General features: G+C 39.8%; 1 protein-coding gene across 3 annotated transcripts in view; it reads right to left on the reverse strand.

The window, feature by feature from the left end:
- Positions 1 to 20456, reverse strand: part of LOC120418759 (growth hormone secretagogue receptor type 1-like) — a 60590-nt gene that overhangs the window by 6034 nt on the left and 34100 nt on the right. The window contains exon 4 of one of the 3 annotated variants that reach the window (XM_039581237.2): positions 4748 to 6034. The exons of 1 other annotated variant lie outside the window; for it this stretch is intronic. In XM_039581237.2, the coding sequence (XP_039437171.1) occupies positions 4825 to 6034 (1210 nt within the window). In that variant the 3' untranslated portion in view covers positions 4748 to 4824. Of the gene's footprint in view, positions 1 to 4747; positions 6035 to 20456 lie in introns of those variants that run through there. One more of the 3 variants, XM_052706528.1, reaches the window with a different exon arrangement.

The raw sequence follows: 20456 nt of genomic DNA on the forward strand, positions 1-20456 counted from the left end.
CCTTGTTCAAGATCTAGTTGAAATTTACCAACGCCGACGGATGAAATAACAAAATCAGCTGAATGGGACGGCGTCTCGTTGTTGGAATTGCCTAAGAATCTTCCGATGTTCAGAACACCGGAATCGTTACTCGTAGCTTCCGGCATTTCTTCGTCCAGTGGCTCGTGTCGGTCTAGCAGTAGACTTCCGCAGTTCGCATCCGGCATATCTTCATCCTGTAGCTCGTGTTTTGTGATAAAACTTTCAAACCAATCCGGCGTCTCTTCTTCTAACGGTTCGGCCGGGAAGGATTGAGGATTATCTAAATGCTCAACAGACCATTCAGCGGAATCCACACCCGGAGGCGGGTCCGGATCCAAAAATTCAACCGACCAATCTTCTCCAAACTGGTCCATCCTCACACTCAAGTAGCAGCAGAAAAAAAAAACAAAACTTTTGGCGCGCTAGCTTAAACGTCATTTGAAAGTGTGCCTTGATTGCAGCGCCATCCTATTCTGGTGGATAATCCGAGAACTAAGTTTAAAATTAAATCAGCCGTTATATTCCTGATTGATGGAATTAAAAAGAGATTTACGTCTGTTTGTCTGTGGTATTACACAGGCTGCTGGTTTCGTTGGTAGACGATGAAGATTTGTGCCGACCAATGACTTTACTACGATTGGCGGTAATTTATAGGTAATGGCCGTGTTTATGCAAATCTATATACAAAAGTGCCGGTCTCTGGGATTGTCGTGTGACACTTTCCACTGAGATTTATTTGGAAACGAGTTCATAGTTTTTATAGGTTGTGAACCTAAAACAAAAAAAAAAACAAATTTCTTTACGTTATACTAGTAAAATATTGATTGTGTCGACACTTTTGGATTAACACGTGCATTTGCCTTACTTATCATTGTCTGGCATGCAAAGTTTATTCATCGAGACACGAAATATTTACTGTTTCGTTAACGTTCGTTACCCCTTGTTGGCAGTAGAATTGGTCTTGTATTGGCAGGGAAACGTGTTTTGTTAGTCGCTTTAAAAATATTGTTCGTTTGTTTTTGATTAAACTTGTAAAAAAAGTTTTGTATCATAAATTTCAAAACATCAACTTGTTAATAGTGTGAAATTTCAAATTCATGTGATCAGACCAAACTTCTTGTAACAAACAAATCTACTAATCTCAACCAGAACATAAAACCGACAAAGCAGTCAAGTATGTTATGTTGGCATTAATGGCCATGTGAGAGGATCAACATTTCTCGGCGACAGCTTTCGCGTGTGCAAAATCAGTGACAATTCACCTCCCGAAAATAAGCTATTACGCGAACGCGAGTGTGCTATCGTTGATTACTCTATCTTGAATTAAACCCACGCAACGTGGTGTGTGAAAAGGGTTGACGCTAATTCTGCCCATGCTTACGTTAAAAACTTGAATAAGGCACATCCTCGCAAAGGGGCTAACATGGGTTCGTCCTGCAAGAGCTCTTCAAATCTGACAATGTAAACTTTTTTTCAGGATAGGTGTAATTAGCATGTCATGGTTCTAATATGATTAAAAGTATGAGTGAAATTTTTGAAAAGGTTTGTTTTGCATAACTTTCAATAAATGTTTATTTCATATAAACTGAAATTACCTTTAAAAAATGCGTGTATTAATTTTGAATTGGTTCAATATGATTTGAACCAATCTCAAGAATTTTGGCCACAATTTCGGCCTATTCTGCACATAATTTTGTTCAATTGATTTGTTTATATTTTTATGATTTGAAGTAATGAATTAATGCACAATTTCATGATATCATAATATTATATTTATTTCAACAAATTATACTTAACATAATAAATTAATGAACTCTTACATTTGTTAAAGCTAGCTGGTAATTGGTAACGTTCACATAAAGTGGATAATAATTTACTACTCGAACTACATCGAATTAACAAACAGATTTGCGTTGTTCCAATGAAATATTTGTGATAAGCTCTAAATTTGATGTCTACTCTTAACATTAATAATACTTTCGAGTTTGTTTTCCTTTACTTTGTCTGCTCCTGAACTTGGCGAAGAGTAGAATAGTTTGTCTTTTTATCATCCAACCAACAACCGCAAGTCCAGTAGTTAAACGTGTTTTGGCCTGGGAGGAATGCTCGATCTCCACATTTTTTATTACGATCGATAAAGTTAAATAGCTACTTCAGCTGAGGGAGTAGTTTTTCTTTACTACCACAATCCTGTCACACAAAAGATTATGCACACACACAACAGTGAGTACACAAGAGGAGGTTGAATTAGATTAATTCCACCCTTGCAAGGAAAGGAAACAGGAAGCATTGAGCAGCAAGGAGCGGAAACGATGGACTGACTTTGAAGAACTTGTGGTGGAATACAAAAAAAACTAGTCATAGAACAGAGAAATTCAATTATTTCTTCACAGCTGGATGTTAAGTGCCTCAACGCGTTTCGTCTCGCCGCAGTTCGATTGTGGGGGCCACAAAGAGAGAGAGAGCTTTTCACCGATTTGATGGTACAGTGTAGACTCAATTATCTCGACACTTTCAATTACTTCATGTTTCATGTCAAATTTTCAATTCAAGAATTTATTTAGGCATACATTTAGACAAGGTATTAAAATAACATCATTCTGAGTGGATAGCTGAAAAAAATCCGAATGACTAAGATTCCAGATAATCGAATCAGCCCTGTTACCATCAGTAAATGAACGATTTCCACCAACTGTCTGAGGAGAGTAGCTTGGGCTCAGATCAGCTCAGCTCAACTTTGACATTGGTCTTTTGTGGGTGGCGGGTGACGGACTCCCTGATGATGATAATAAGTAGAATACGCGCACACACTGCAACCCGGCTTCTGCAGAGAAGTGGAGATGTTAAAGGGAAATCTCTTTTCCTCTGGATAAGAAAGGGATGCTGTGAAAATCGATAATCGGGTTTGGTGATGATGGTCTTATGGAATGCTTAGCGAGATTACGTGATGCTGATTGACTGTGATTTGTTTGATAGGAGCTAAATTGAATACTATGGAGCGTGGGAGCAATCGCAGTGACAGCCGTGTCAAGATTTGATCGGAAAAAATCTTGACAAAACGAATGGTGGTAATTGAAAAAAGTTATCACACTTTTGATCGAAAAGATTGTTTTTAACATTTTTCTCAGTTAGGTTCTTACCTTATTAGGTTCTTACCTTATCTCTTTTTCGATGCCTTTGTGCTCTCTTATGCTCACTAGATAGGAATCCCACCAAGCTTAGTACAAGAGAGAACAGAGGCAAGAAAAGTTCACTTACATATGAAAAGATGTAAATTTACGAATATTTCGAGGGAATATTACACATTTTTCTGACACAAAACTGTCAACATTTTTGTACAGTGTTCCTTACCAACAAATGACAAATTATTTTTTGAAGTAATTATTTCATTTGATTTTGAATACTAATTTTGATTACTTAATCTAAGACTACAATCAAATAGCAATTTATTTATCAAGCAAATTTTGACTAAGTACCCGGCTATAAATCCTGTTAGCAAATCCGGTAACTCTGTGTCGTCAAATTTAAAAACGTTACTTAATCCAGTGCGCAGTGCGCGGCCGAATGGTTACGCTGTCCGCTTTGTAAGCGGATGATTCTGGGTTCGATTCCCATCTGCTGCAACCTTCCATCGGATGAGGAAGTAAAATGTCGGTCCCGGCCTTGGTTGTTAGGCCGTTAAGTTATTCCAGGTGTAGGAGTCGTCTCCATGCCATAAGTACAAACAACACACCAAACCAAACCTACTCCGGTGGAATCGCTGGCGGCGGTTGGACTCGCAATCCGAAGGTCGTCAGTTCAAACACTGGGGTGGAAGGTTCCTTGGATTAGAAAGAGGTTTGGGTGCTCTCCCCATTCAAGCCTTCGGACTCCTAGGTTCGAGCAGAAACTTGCAATAGAGACCACAAAAGACCCGGAGGTCGTTAATGTGGATGGTTTGAGGGTTGTCAGATCTTCAATCTTTTGAACTCATTGGAAAGGTCTTTCGAATACCTTTCTAAAAATGTATAGCATGATAGGGTTTCTTACAAAAACCACCCTTTTTACAATCTTCCGGACTTTTGTTAGAATCGTTTTTTTAGCATAACTTTTGAAGTACTTTACTAAACTTTATAATTTTCAATAGCGACTTATGGGACCCCAAGACGGATCGAATGAGACCAATACGGTCCAAATCGGTTCAGCCAGTGCCGAGATAATCCAGTGCAAATTTTTTTGATCAACATCCCACCACACACACAGACATTTGCTCAGAATGTGATTCTGAGTCGATAAGTATACATGAAGGTGGGTCTAGGAGGTCAAATTAAGAATTTCGTTTTTCGAGGGATTTTATAGCCTTTCCTCAGTAAAGTGAGGAAGGCAAAACATTGAAATGTTTCCAAAATCGTCAACATTTATTTCGATTTCGTTGCAAATGTTTTCAAAATCGACAACATTGTCGAAATCAAATGTCAAAATCGAAAAGTATGTTGACGATTTTGGTAATATTTCAATGTTGTCAAATTCGACGATACAGAGTTATTGGATTTGCTTACAGGATTTCTATCCGTCCAGTTAGAAACCGCCCTTGATTACTTTAGAGGGAAGGGGAGGCTAGTTGAATCATGAAAAACATCATGGCACATCAAATATTTAAAATGGTTAATTATTCAAATGCAAGCTACAACTTTACAATGTAGAACAGCATTGAGTCATTCAATGATACTAAAAAAATACAAAACAAATCTATTGATACTTTTACAATCCACTAGTGGTATTTGAATTCGTCTGTCCACCGTAATTTAACATTTTTCAAACCTCTCATACATCGTTCGAGCTTCCCTCTCCAGCCACAATGGTCATCATCGCCAGGTTCGGATGCTGCTTCCTTGGACCCAGCAAACTTTCATCCAACGACATTTGCTTGGCGGTCAGAACCATCATCGCTGGCCGTCGGTTGAGTTTCAATTTCCAGGGATTTAGCAGATTATTGCCACTACTACTACTGCTGCCGGTATTCCCATCCAGTGGTCGTAGTTCGTTGGACCCGTTGCTCTTTTCGACGGCCGTCTCCATGAAGGTCACGTTAAAGGGACGCTTGACCGCACTTTCGACTGATTTGTTGTTATTGATCCCTGTCGGGACGATGGCTGTCGTCGTCGTCGTCGGCGTTGTCGGGGTCGGTGATGTGGTTCCCGTCGTCAGCAGTGGGGTGGAATACTGCCGGAGTAGGTTCATCCGATAGAATCGGCTTAACTGAAAGGGTTCCTCGTCGTCACTGTTGGTGGCCGATGGGGTGGGTTTGGGAGATGTATCCGATGCTGCCAGCAGGAGCCCATTCGGTTGGACCCTTTGTGGTTGGTCCTGTTGCTGCTGCTGGAAGCGTAAATCGTCCAACGATAATGTGTATTTCTCACTGCTCTTCCGGATCGATGAGCTCGTGAGATACGAAGAGTTTGTGGTGGTCGTGAACGTGGCTGATCGGCCCCGTACCTTGCCACCGCGTCGACCAGAGCGGGTCCAGAGGCGTGTGCAGCGGCACAGCCGCAGGAAGCCCTTCCGGAACTTGGACGACATCAGGTTGTACAGGATCGGGTTCACGGCTGAGTTGAGGTAGAACATTATACGGCTAAAATACAATAGATTGTAGTACTTTTCTACGGCTAGCTTTTGGAATGTTTCTTCGGACACGATGATGATCCACAGCATCAGCATCCGAAACGGGAGCAAACAGGTGAAGAAGGCGAGCACGACGGCGCCCAACATGAGGACCACCTGCTTTCGAGCCTTGTAGCTTAGTTCCGGTTTGCTAAGTCGGATCTTCATCCGCGAGTTGTTGCTCGCAATCAGGTTCTTGGCAATTATGGCGTACAACACTATCAGGATGATCAGTGGCAACAGGAAGAAGAGCGAAATGGTCATCAGGAAAAACGTGATTGTCCACACGTTGGACGCCTTGGTCAGACAGACGGCGGCCCGGCTCCCATCCGGGTACTCCTCGAAGCTGTACTCCGCAAACAATAGGATGGGACTGTATTTGTACGTTTGTGTTTGTGTGGGTGCACGTGTGTGTGTGATGGTGTAAAGGTGTTCATGTCGTGGCGATTTCGAAGCAGGAAAGTTGTTGGAAGATACAGAAAGAGAGAGGAAAAGCTTGTCAGAATATTTAGAGGATGCAATTATTTCATTCAGAAAACCACGATCTTCCGATGAACGATGAGCGGGAAACGTAAAATTTTCAGATTTTCACTTCATAACCCCAAAACAATAACTTATCAGCGAGCCGATGGTGAAATTACATGCAACGTTGTCACATTAATTGCACCATAAAGATAAATCATTCACCACTCTGTCGGTCGGTCGCGTCCCATAGTTGTTGCATTCCGTGTGGTCACATCAGTTGACGCAAAACGACACACACACACCGAAGCCGTCGTTTTTAATGATCGCTTATAATTTAATTGCGACATGAAGATCGGCCGATCCGGCGACAAAAAAGGAACAAAATTGGCCGCGATGACAAAACCGTAAAGACGAGGCTAAAATAAAAACAAGGTGCTACCGTGCACGAGTGTTGTGGAACAGCCCCGACACGGTGGTGGAGGGAACACGGTTTTGCATTGTAATATGAAAAACAAGGAATTTTATGCCCTTAAGAAAGTGTTAAAACAACGATAAAAACCATAAATTCGGACAATTACTTTGGCGTGAAATGTCGTATGCACGCGGTGTGATAGATTTGTGCACCTCTCTGATTTTATCGCCAGTTGGGACTTTATAATTATAAGTTAATTTAATATTAACGAGAAATATGAACTCTGATTACAGGTTATAAAGATTGTTGAAATGTGATCCACTTTATTGAGGAGAAATTTTGTTGTATCAGTATCAGTCTTGATTTGCACTTGATCTCACTAAAAATATTTTTTTTTTTTAAATTTATATAATACAGTCCAGGCTCGATTATCCGGGGGCATACTTAAGCACGACAATCACAGATAAGACAAAAAAAATTGTGATTCGATTTTCCGAAGTTTCGATTATCCGAAGTGAAAATAAATGCATTGGTCGATATTTTTATTTCAAAATATTTAATTTGAAAACCTTAAAAGTATTCTTTTAGTTATTGTTACAAAACAACTCAACAAAGTCATTGGGTCTGGGAGGTGAGATTGGGTCATACAAAAACGCATAAATTAGTATGGCGCAATCATCGTCTGGTTAAGACGTTCAGCACCTAATTCTCCCTTTCGTATCTGTAAAGCTTTTCAAATTTCCACTTCTATGATCATCAATTAATACAAGCCAACTAAAGTTTTGCTACCCGCGCTGTAGGCCTCAAAGGATGACAAGCGAAATAATGGGGGTCACATTAATCAGAAATCAGTGAAGTATGGCTCTCGCGTGATAATGTTGAGAAATCGCGAGTAAATTTACAATAATTTACCATCTGAAAAATGTATCTTTCCAAAAAAAAAATCAAAATAATAACAAGTTTCCTTGATGACATAACGTCTCACCAAAGTGTTTCACATTGATTTAGCTTCTTCCGCTGTTAAGTCGTCTGGTTGATTGCGGAATTTGGAAAGAATTTCGCCATAATTAAATTAACTTTTCGTCTAGTCTAGTCCCGCAAGCTGGCTCGAGTCCTTCGTTGAATTGAGATTTGTTGGCAAAATGTTGACAATCCCCTCTCCCGACGAAATTCCGGCTCATCATTCATCGTCAAACACATGGTCTGGTAGGTATGTGAAGAGTTCCTAAACCAAAGTTAAGGCAGCAAGCCTGCGTCGCAACCAGAGTAGAGAGAGAGCAAGGTTATGTTTTGGTTTGGGTTTAGTGGGTGGTTTCGCTTCACTTTCCGTCCTGGGTTGGTTGGTGCGAATACACACCCGCCCCCGCAGCCTCAAGGGTTACACGAAGAAGCGTCATTGCAGCTGTTTAGAGGATTACCAGTTACCACACCATGTACCAAAAAAAACACGCGCGTTTACACACACCATACACGGGGACCCGGGCCAACAGGCAACAGCAGCAGAGTAGAGTAATAAAGAGATGTGAGAAAAAAGCATTCAAACTTCATTAGTTGGTTATTCAAACAAATTTACTATCGTTTGCCAGGTTAGGTGTCACGCTGTGCCGCACGGTTACTCACGTGGGATATTTTTGGCAGCGCACGTGCCAAGTAGAGGGTTAACAAGCATCATCAGCTGGGAATTTTAAGGCAGGTTTGGGATAAAGGAGTGTAAGGGAATTCATAAATGGCGTAGGTTGAACATTTTGGGATAATCTTCCTTAATAAAACAAAATGATATTACGTTATTCGAGGATAACTCTTGGCGTTTTTCTTTTCATGCACTGGCTAACCAAATTCCTAATTTAAAGCCCAATTTTAATAAATAGATTATAATTTGTTTGTGTTCAAACTGCTCTTTAAGAAGATTTATTTATTTCTATTTAAGATTGCAATATAAAGTGATCTATGATACCGGAAATACAGATAAGCTTTTTTTTTTGGTTTCCGCTATTTATTGTTCTTTTTGTGATAAACTTTTGTGATTTGTAAAACTTTTATAAGATATTGTGTGGCGTCATGAGGTAATTTTGGTAACCGATGCCACATACATAAAAGTTGCATCTTTTTTTCTGCTCAAGAACAAACTTGAGAGGATAGATATGATTCGAAAAGGGTGTGATATCAGTACGCAACGTTCACTTTTATAGACATTCGTAAAGCGAGTAAAAATAAGGAAGAAATATTGATGGACAACATTCTGACAGGCCTAGCAGATTTTTCCCGGATTGAGGGGTTTCGGTCTGTCTATCACTTATGCGGAAATCGAACCGTAGAAAGCATCAAGTCGTTTCCCATGGTTGATGGAAGGAAAAAGATCAAATTTCTTCACATAAATTACTCGTGTTTTTTTCGTTGGATTTGATTTGCTCTTATTTAATCAAATGAATTGATCAGGTTTCCGGATAAGAGTTGCAAAGTACTGTACGTATCGTACTTTCCTGCAGTTGAAATTTTTATTGTTTGTTAATTTTTTTTTTATTTCGCAATATCCAAGAGCCAAATTTGAAAAAAGGTGTCGTTCATTATTCCACTCAAAACTAAATCACCACCATCGTCAAATTACATTCAGATTACAGACCCCTTTTCCTCAACTTCGTTAATTGATACCGTCCATTATTTCTAGAACGAAATTTACAGCTCCTCATCCACCTTTTGCATTTGTGACTTCATCCACTTGGTTCCGTGTGACGGTTTTGGCATAAATTATCCTTTTATTATCCTGACCAGCCCAAGGGAGTGAGAGTTGATCGACCAAGCCATAATAATCGAGCTAAAGCTCTTCACTTTCATAGAAGAAAATTTCCGCAAAAATTTGGCCCAGCTCAACGACCTTAAGTGCCAGAGAGGGCAGGATATCAGCAAACGATAAAAAGTAACATTATGACAATTCCGGAACCGAATACTGGGATGTACGCCTAAACCGGAATTGTGGCACCGAACTAGTGGAGAAAGAAAACGATACGAAGGCAATCTTCAAATGATTCGTGTACCGTCGTCATAACGCTTTATGACTGAACCTGATCCATTGAAAGCCGTTTAAGTTGGATAGGTCAATACCACTTGGAAGTTTTTTTCTGATAAAAATTAAATCTAGAGAAATTGGCAAAAGAACAAAACTTATTTTAAATAGCAAATTTTATAGGTTAATTACAACAACAAAAAAATAAAATAGTCACGAAACAAATACTTACAGTAAACATGAGAATCCCATCGATTCTGGCCCTACACATTCTCACAAGGAGAAAAAAGCAAGAGTGGCAGGGTGGTAAATATGATTGGCGTAAATGTAAATAAACTCATGCATGGTCACGCCTCTCACAGCCCACCGCGCCACCGGCAGCACAGACCAAACAAGGGATGAGCCCCAAAGCGAGACCAAGCATGAAATTGATGCTGATAGCTTCATGATATCGGTATTCTGTTTGCTTAATCGCCCTTTGATACTTTGGTGTCCTCGTAGAGGGTGGTCGCTACACGTGCGTGGTTTTGTTATGATTTTCGGGTCAAACGTTGAGATATGAACGACAATGGGTAAACCGTTTGGCCCGTGGGACCCAAGAAATGATCCCAAACTAAGTGTGACCGATGACGGAGGGATGATTTGTTTTCGGATAATGTTTACTCTTCAGCCAACCTTTTTGCTCAATGTAATGTAATGTAAAGCAATTCTCTACGAAATCGGTCTTTTTTGAGAATTTTTATTTTATTTATTTTTTATCCGGCTGAATCTTTTTTGGTGCCTTCGGTATGCCCAAAGAAGCCATTTTGCGTCATTAGTTTGTCCATATAATATTCCATACAAATTTGGCAGCTGTCCATACAAAAATGATGTTTAAAATTCAATAATCTGTATCTTTTCACGGCATTTTTTTCAGTGTAGTCCTTATCCATACCTACAACTTTGCGCAAGACACCAAATCGATCAAAAAATTCTTCAAAAGATACAGATTTTTGAATTTTCATTCATCATTTTTGTATGGAGAGCTGCCAAATTTGTATGGAATATTATATGTACAAACTAATGATGCAAAATGGCTTCTTTGGGCAAACCGAAGGTACCAAACAAGTTTCAGTCGGATTAAAAAATACAAAAAAATTCGGATGACCGAAATCTGAGAGAACTGCTTTAAAGCAACTGTTAGTTTCGAGACCTGAACAATTTAAAATGTCCGTACACGCAGAAAAATAAGGCATATTTGAATCAACAAAACGTTTTGTTGATATGAAAATCAATATTTTTGTAGAATCAACGCTAAACGTCAATGCAACTTTTTCAAAACAACAAAATATTTTTGTGGAATTAAGAAAATCAAGGTTTGTTTCAACGCAAAATCGGCGTTGATTATATTCAACAAAAATTTTGTTGAATCAAACCTCGTACAGGCTGATTCTACAAAATATTTTTCTGCGTGTAGTAACAGTTCAATAGAGCGAATCTGCGATTGTGAACCAGCAGTCTATCCCCCTCTTACTTGACGTGAACTGTCACTTGTCCAAAAGGGGTGAATCTGCGATTGCTTGTTTACAATCGCAGATTCACCCTATTGAACTGTTTCTACGGTTGTAATTGTTTATTTTGTTGACTAGTATAACCTTTGGATTGGACTGATCAAATTTTAGATTAAATTCTATTCTTTTTTGATAATAAATAGTTAAGGTATTTTAGGTTTAGGATGCTCAATTCAGTTTATTTGTTGTGTTTGGATATGTTGAAATTTTAGTACAGTCTTTGGTTGAACAGTTACAAGAAATGCAACATAATGTTTCACAAACCTTAGTTTGAAAAATTGGCTAAAAATTAAGGTTCGGAAGAGAAAAAAACAAATAGGTGTACTACAGGTTTGCCTTTTGGTTTTTAAAAGTTATTATCTGTTGGGGCTCGTTTAAAAAGATCTTGAATTGATGCATAATTCCGACATTTTTTTAATATTTGCTATGTACTTTGTAATATATTTTAATATTTGGATCGCAATAAGATTTTTTTCGCTAAAATTTTTGTTTCGCCAATTCCTACATTTTTGGAAAATTATTGTTTGCAAAACAACTAAACTAGTGTAAAATGTATTTTATAACACATTTTTTTTATTCAAATGTTGAGACTTTCAATTCATATATTTCATTGACCCTCCCCCATCCCTTGACCCCGGCTAGAGCTGAGGGACAAAAACTTTGAAAAATATTTCAATCGGCATTGTTGGGCCATTCTCTGCAAACTCACACAGCAGTTGCCCCAACCTCTCTTCGATTTGCGTGAAACTTTCTAAGAGGTAACTTGTTTCCCCGATTAAGAATCCGAGCTCAATTTTTCGTTATCTCGTAACGGAGGGGCACGACCGCATCCATTTTTTGAACATTAAAAAAAGACGTGTTTTTCAATCATTTGCAGTTTAAATGGAAATGAGATGGAAATTTGGTATCAAAAAACCTCTATTAAAAATTGGACGCCCAATTTGATGGTGTACTCAGAGTTCCAAAAAAATGTATGTCTTGTATAAAAAGAAGGTACAAAAATAGTTTCAAAAATTTCGTTACTCGACTGTAAAAAACTTTTGGGACATGTCATTTTATGGAAAATTTAATTTTTTTTAATCTGCTTTAATCTAGAAAGGTTTTAGTTTTTTTTTAACTTTGCAGGCTTTTTTAAGTGTATCAATGTTGTACAAAGTTGAAGAGCAGACAACTACAAAAAAATGATATAAACTTACTTGTAACCATCACGAATTATTGCGATTTTAATATAACAATATAGAGAAAATATAGATTTGAGGTTCTTAATTATTGCCAAACGTCGAATGAAGCTATCAACTTTAAACCTTAGAGCTTATTTTGATCATTTACAAATCAATAGAATATTCTCATGAGTATTTTAAATTCGTTTTGAAAAGAAACCGACAAAAAACCCATGGCTGAATTTAATAAAAAAAAAATCGGTAGTATTCACCGCTTAAAGTAAGCTCTCAAAAAGTCTTCCAACAAAAACACCCCCTGAAGACAATCCTTTCAAACTTTGTCATTGTTATCCGAGCATTCGTTGGTGAAGGTTGTCTGAATCAACATGACTCGTCGCGTCCCGGCGCAAAACGCCGGCAATATTGCCCTACCTGCGGCTCAAGCAGGCAAAAAAGTGGGAATTTCCAAAAGGAAGGTTGAGGCCTCAACTGATGGCCAAAAACCGGGGATTTCCAAAAGGAAGGTGCTTTTGGAAGTGACATCGAACAGCAAAAAGACGAAAAAGAGCGACGGTACTGTACCGATGGATGAGGAGGAGGAGAACTCTTCGTCGCACGAGGAGCAGCTATTGAAGAACAACAAGTTCGCTGGACTGCCTGACGAGGACCAGGTAGCGGAAGCAAAGGAGAATGAAGTGAAACAGCGAAAGGAGAAACTGCCTCCTTTTTATGTGAGGCAATCAGCAGCAACGATCGACTTTCGAGCGGGGCTGGTTGAACTCATCAAGTCTGGGAAAGTCCTAGGCAACATTCGTCTGTGTCAGGACGGATTTAAGGTGCTGGTGCAATCCAGGCAGCACTATCAACTGGTCAAGGACTACTTGACCGAAAACGAGGCGGAGTACTTTACCCATGATGTCGTCATGGATAAGCCGTACAAAATCGTCGTCAGAGGTCTGTACGACATGCCAGTGGAGGAATTAGCTGCCGAGCTAAAAGTTTTGAAACTGGATGTGTTGGCCGTGCACAAAATGAGCCGACGCAACAAAGACATCAAGTACCGTGACCAGCTCTACCTGCTGCATTTGGCTAAGGGATCGACGACGCTTCCTGAGCTGAAGGCAATCCGAGCGGTTTTCAACATTATCGTGTCGTGGGAGCGATACCGACCAGTGCACCGTGACGTCACACAATGCTTCAACTGCCTGGGCTTCGGGCACGGAGGTAAGAACTGCCACCTGAAGCGTCGTTGCGCCAAATGTGGTACCGATGCGCACATCACATCCCAGTGCATCCAAGATTCGCTGGTGAAGTGCCTCAACTGCAACGGTGAGCACTCGTCAACCAACCGAAAGTGCCCCAAGAGAGCTGAGTTCGTGAAAATTCGGCAGCAAGCATCGACGAAGAATCAGCCTCAGCGTCGTAGAACTCCTCCAGCCCTGGTGGAGCAAAATTTCCCACCTCTTCAACCGCGACGCCAGGTCCCGAACTTGGCACCGTTGCCGTTGGATCCCAGGAAGAGAGCTGAGATGAATCATCCATGGCCGGGTTCCAGCCAGGAGCCGAGACCGCCACCACCGGGCTTCAGCCAGGAGCCAAGACCAACCCAAGAACCAGCAGTTGAGGAAAATGGTAATGATCTTTACACCTCAACCGAACTCCTCAATATTTTCAAACAGATGTCCGCTGCACTGCGTGGATGCAAAACCAAGACCCAGCAGATTGAAGTGCTGACCTCGTTCGTCATCCAGTATGGATCGTAGGTCCCTCAAGCTGCTGAATTGGAACGCTTGCTCCATTAGGAGAAAGAATTTAGAGCTGGTGGATTTTCTTCGCGAGAAGGAGATCGACGTAGCTGCCATCACGGAAACTCATCTGAAGCCCGGTGAAAAAGTTTATCTGCAAAACTACAAGATCGCGACGCAGCTCGACAGGACCACCTCTGGAGGAGGAGGTGTGCTTGTCGCTGTTCATCGTGACCTCAAGCCACGCCGGCTGCCACACTTCAAGCTGGACATCATCGAGGCCGTTGGGGTGGAAATTCCCACTTCGGTTGGCCCAGTACTCTTCATTGCTGCATACTGCCCACGTCAGGTGAATTCCAGAGATGGTTCAGCAGCAAAACTGAAGAGCGATATCCAGAAGCTGACACGGCGGAGCGTAAAGTACATCATCGCTGGTGACCTCAACGCGAAGCATGAAGTTTGGGGCAACAGCAGGAGGAATCGGAACGGAGTGATTCTGCACAACGATCTGCAAAACGGATACTACAACGTTGTGAGTCCAGATCGTCCAACGAGGGTGGCTCGGTCTGGGAATCACTCAATCATCGACTTCTTCATTACCAATATGGCTGAGAACGTGGCTCATCCTGAGGTGTTTGAAGAGTTGAGTTCTGATCACTATCCGGTGGTTGTGGAGGTTGGAGCTTCCGTTACTCCGCAGCGGCAACCAACCCGGAAAGATTACCACAACGTTGACTGGCAGCAGTTTCAGCAAGTGGTCGACAGCAACATCGACTATGATCAACACCCGGAAACTTCTGCCGATATTGATCGTTCGCTGGAGGTGATCCAGCAGGCTATCAACCAAGCAGAGGCTGCCAACGTTCGGGAGGTTCCTGTTAATTTTAAGGTAACTGATATTGACGTAGATACTAAACACTTGATTAGACTTAGGAATGTTTATAGGAGACAATATCAACGGACTGGGGACTATGACAAAAAGATTTCAGTTAACAATTTGAACAAAATCATACAAGACCGACTTGACAATATCAGAAATCAAGAATTTTCAAAACATGTAAGCCAGCTGGGGAATTATTCAAAACCATTTTGGAAACTTTCAAAAGTTCTTAAAAACAAACCAAAGCCTATTCCTCCTCTTATTGTTGAGGATTCTCGTTTGATTACATCCGAGGAAAAGGCAAATGCACTTGGGCTTCATTTTGTTAGTTCTCATAATCTTGGCGCTTCCATGACCAGCCGCAAAGAAACATCAGTTGCCAATAGTATTTCAACAATTAATAACTCTACCTTTGAATTTCCTGCAGATTCCCATGTTTCTGGTGAGGAAGTCAAAGTTGCAGTAAAACAAATGAAAAATATGAAAGCTCCAGGCTTTGATAACATTTTTAATCTAGTGTTGAAAAAACAGAGTGATCAGTTCTTTCAACATCTAGCCAATATTTTCAATAAATGTTTGCAACTTGGTTACTTCCCCACCAATTGGAAACTGGGCAAAGTCATACCAATTTTGAAGCCTCAAAAAGATCCAACATCGCCAACAAGTTATCGTCCCATTAGTCTTTTGAGTAGTCTGTCCAAACTCTTTGAGAAGGTCATCTATTCAAGGCTTTTGGATTTTACCAACGATAATAATATAATTTTGAATGAGCAGTTTGGCTTCCGAAAGGGACATAATACTGCTCATCAGCTTACGAGAGTAACCAAAATCATCAAGCAGAACAAGCTTGAGTCTAAATCAACTGCTATGGCTTTGTTGGATGTTGAGAAGGCTTTTGACAATGTTTGGCATGATGGTTTGATACATAAACTGTATTTATACGGTTTTCCAATGTATCTTATCAAAATTATCCAGCACTATCTTTCGGAGAGATCGTTCAGGGTTTTTCTGAATGGGATTGCTTCTGGATTATTCAACATTGATGCGGGGGTTCCCCAAGGAAGTATTCTTGGACCACTTCTGTACAATATTTTTACATCTGATTTGCCTACTCTTCCTGGTAATGGTGTGTTGTCACTTTTTGCTGATGACACTGCCGTTATTTATAAGGGTAAAATAACCAGATATTTAGTTGGCCGTCTTCAGAAGGGTCTTGACGTTCTTTCCGAATACTTTGGCGACTGGAAAATTCGCATAAATGCAGCCAAAACTCAAACCATCATTTTTCAACTTTCCAAATCGGCCAGATATGCCCCAAAGGATGATGTTTTGATTAAAATGAATGATGTTTCGATACCCTGGTCAAAGGAAGTTGTCTATTTAGGTCTCATACTTGACTCGAAACTTTTGTTTCGGCAGCATGTAGACAAAATATTGAACAAGTGCAGCATTCTCATCAGGTGTTTGTATTCTTTAATTAACAGAAAATCAAAGCTTTCTTTGAAAAATAAGTTAGCTGTTTACAAACAAATAATTTACCCCGTTATTGAGTATGCAGTACCTGTTTGGGAGTGTTGCGCTAGAACTCATAAATTGAAGCTCCAGCGTGTCCAAAACAAGGTACTCAAAATGGTTTTGAATGTTCCTGGCTGGACAAGATCAAGTGAGGTTCATGAATTAGCAGAAGTAAAAACGTTGGATCAGAAGATTCAAGAGAAATGTTTGAAATTCAGGGAAAAATGTGCTATTTCTGAATACCCCTTGATTCAAGGATTGGTTTAGTTTATGGTAAGATAAAGTTAGTTTTAGGTTAGGTTATGTTTTCTTGACATTTTTTTTTTCCTCATTGTACCTAGTGTTACAAAAATGATAAATCATATACTTTTAAAGTTATGAAAATAAACAGTGTTCAAATCACGAAAAGCAAACTAAAGCTGAAGAGCCACAGCTGACCACTTATTATGTAAACCAAATGTAATTATTATAAGAAAGATTCAATAAAGTATATTTAATTCAAAAAAAAAAAAAAATTCTTTCAAACTTTGTACGGATCTCGTTGAAGCCACTTTAGTTGGTTACTCTTACGCATATCAACGCACACAAAGTTTCAAGTGTTATCGTGCTAAACCAGAGCAAGGGGTGGCGGGTGGGTAAGCTTTCCCGGCGACGTGGACGGAATTCCGAACAGCTGCAATATGTATCCCTTTCCCGTCGCTCGCAACAGGCCAAAACCATGGCGAGACATTTTCAACCGAAAACAAATGGATTGCCATTCATTTTCATCTTTTTGTTGAGAAAAAAATCTTTTTCCCTCAACTTTCGTTCAATATCTTTCCCGTTGGATGCGAATGTCATTTTCCGCGTCCAAACTGTCAAGCATTATTCACGCTTCATTACCGCAGCAAAGGCAGAAGCAATGTCTGATGTCTATTGCCGAGCAGTCTTTCAATTTTCCCTAGGCGAAAAAATAATGCAAGAGGATAGAAAAAGAATTGAATATCAATGACGAGAAAACTATAGCATTGTTATTCGTCGCGTCGCGCTGGTTAAATCTTCCGGCTTTTTGTTTTGTTTGTTTTGAGAAAAGTTGAATTTACCGGTAAAAAATATGTTTCTACTATTAGATTTAGAGGTTGATCTTCTGCAAAATGTCTTTCTTTATGGGTCAGTAAATAGCATTTTTTACAAACGCACTAAAATTAAAAGATTGCGGTAGTGACACGACCACATTTCGGTGGAAAACCTAGCAACTTTACGCCATAGCAAAGTCCTCTTACACTCCTTACAAACATAAAGAAGGAAGAACACGTTTCGTAGCTACGGGCTGCTCCGGGAAGTTACGACAAAAAGCGAATATCTTTTCTTTTTCACATTTTGGGGAGCGAACGCCACCGAGACCCCGGACCTCCCCAAGAGTTGACTGGTGGCCGGATTGGTCGTAAATAAAATTTTGCGGGGCGCCCTGTCGCGTTCCGTCGAAGGTGGATAAAAGTTTAGTTCTGCTTCTGTGGCTAGAAAATTTGCTCCGACACAATGCCAGAGCGAAAAGTTGTGGTGACGTCTTTCATGGCTAAACCCCGCGATTCCTCACCCTCGAACACTTCTGCAGTTCAGTTTGCGTAAATTTACTTTTTCCACACCCAACAAGTGGAATCCTAGCTTCGCTGCTGGAAATAGCTGAACGATGTCGACCAACATGCAATTATAGCTTTTTTATATAAATCAATTATCTTTTATCGCGAGATAGCGGGTCGTCGATTGTAGGGCACCGGTATTTATAGACCGAAAAAATTTGGGAAGTTTTTCCGCGCAGCTTTGGGTGCTTTTTCGACAGTGAGGATTGAAGTTGTAGTAAGATTTCTTGAATTAATCGAAGTTCAATTGGAGTCAGATATTTTTGGCAAATTGCATAAATTTTTTAAACTAGTTTTCTTTTTGCACTCTTCGACTATGGGCTCGAGAGGTTTTTGAAAAATGCAAAAATAGTTAAGGGCTAAAAACAGGCAAAAACCAAAACGCACCGATTTCCCATTCCCGATTCCCTAATCCCATTTAAACTGCAAAGTCAAAGCGTAAGATCCTGTCGCAATCATTTATTGTTTGATTCCGTTTAAAAACCTGGTTTAGTTAAAATTCTCTCTGCTTGTTGGAACAGCTTCGCTAGAATTAACGATGTTTTTTTGCTGGACCAGGAAGAGCTGCAGGATTCCAAAATCAGTCAGGCACTCACAAGAATGACACTCTCGCCGCAGTTCTTCGTCACCCGTAAAAAATCTCTTCTAACCGATCGAAACCCGAAAATTTTCTGGCAAAAAATGTCAAAAGCTATACAAAATAAAACACATACTACTGATTATTAAACAGCTCATTTACCAGCAAGAAAAAAGTCATGCTTGTGCTTGAACAGCCTCCTACTATGTAGATGTTAACAAAGTGGGATCATTCGAAAATCACGTTACTCATTCCCTCTAATCATCATCCAGGTTAAAACGATAAAAAAAAATTACACTTGCCCCACAGCCGGGGCATGGCACGCATTAGGGTGGTTCAAATTCGGGCTTTTTTGGGGCTACCCCCTGGAATCAAATATTGACCCATCACCAGGCTAAATTCCAAATTTGAGCTCATTCTGACCACGGGAACCCCTCCAATCGCTTAAAAAAATGGTCAGTTTTGGGCGCTATAACTTCGCGGGAAAAAATCCAAAAAAAATGGTGTCTTCGGGAAAGTTGTTCTGAATTTAATGAAGGTTCTACATCTGAGAAATTGTAAGAATCGCATAATTATGGCGCCTTCCACAGGTAAAAAAATAAAACAGTTGCTTTTCTCCATACATTTTGACGATTTTTCCCATACATACTTTAAGCGATTGGAAGGAGGGGTTCCCGTGGTCAGAATGAGTTCAAATTTGGAATTTAGCCTAGTGATGGGTCAATATTTGATTTCAGGGGGTAGCCACAAAAAAGCCCCACCCTAGTGCGCATTTGTGATTTTTACAGATTTTGCCTATATCTCGAAACACATACTTTTCTGGAAAAGTCTTTTAATACGTTTTGAAGGTAATTGATATAGCTTCCTTTTGAAAACAGAGTCCAATGATAATTCGTTCATTTTCAACATAAGGATCTCACTTTGCTGTATTATTTAATCCGGATCTAAAATAAATCAGATGAAATTTGGGATCCATTATGTCACCCATTGTTGATTATGTTGATTATGAGTGAGGAAGGCACATAGATTTTTTAACTGCTATCAGAATAATTAAAAAGTTTTCAGGATTTCAGATAAATCTGTCAATATGAATAAAACCCGTTTTCACATATATTCGGATGTTAGATATGTAGCTGAAAATCAACTCAAATGCCATCATTATCTACATCATTTAATTGGTAATACATTTAAAAATGTTAAAGGTCAATGGCGGATACTGATGATTTTACGTCTTGGGCTGTTAGTATCAGGTTCCCCGATGCTATATCAATCGACAGAGTTAAATTCCAGTTCATTTCCGGCCGGTTATTAATAGCTCTAATTTTGGTTACAAATGCTCTGAAGTCATTCGAAGAAACCAAGCACCTCCTTGGATTTATTCCATTTAATTAGTCTTTCCACTATTAATGTTTTAAAATCTGGCAATCCTATCTCAATTTATAACTTCTAAAGACATATCCATGTACTTTTTCATAGTCAGATCTCACTAATCTGATGACTACTGATCATAAAATTTGAAAATCTGGCAATCCTTTCTCAAGATTACAATTTGATAAAATGTATGTTGTGATTTTGATATTATCCCCTTTGTATTAGAGTATTCATATTTTTACCTTAATAAAATAACTAAAATAATTGCAAAGTATTTTTGTATCCCGTCAATGATTTGTATCTGAGCAGTTCTAACAAAGAAACTCCATCCGTATCACACCAGCTTCAACCGCTGCTTGGTCCTTGGGCCCAATTATGATCCTGCAAGTTTTTTGCACTATCATCACGTTCCCCGGAAATCTCCTCAAACCGAATCGAGCGACCACGCGTCGGAGGTCTAAGTCATGTTCTCTGATGGGTGGAGACAGCTGCTTACTTTT

This window comes from Culex pipiens, chromosome 1, assembly GCF_016801865.2.
Source record: "Culex pipiens pallens isolate TS chromosome 1, TS_CPP_V2, whole genome shotgun sequence".
Classification (NCBI taxonomy): Eukaryota; Metazoa; Arthropoda; class Insecta; order Diptera; family Culicidae; genus Culex; species Culex pipiens.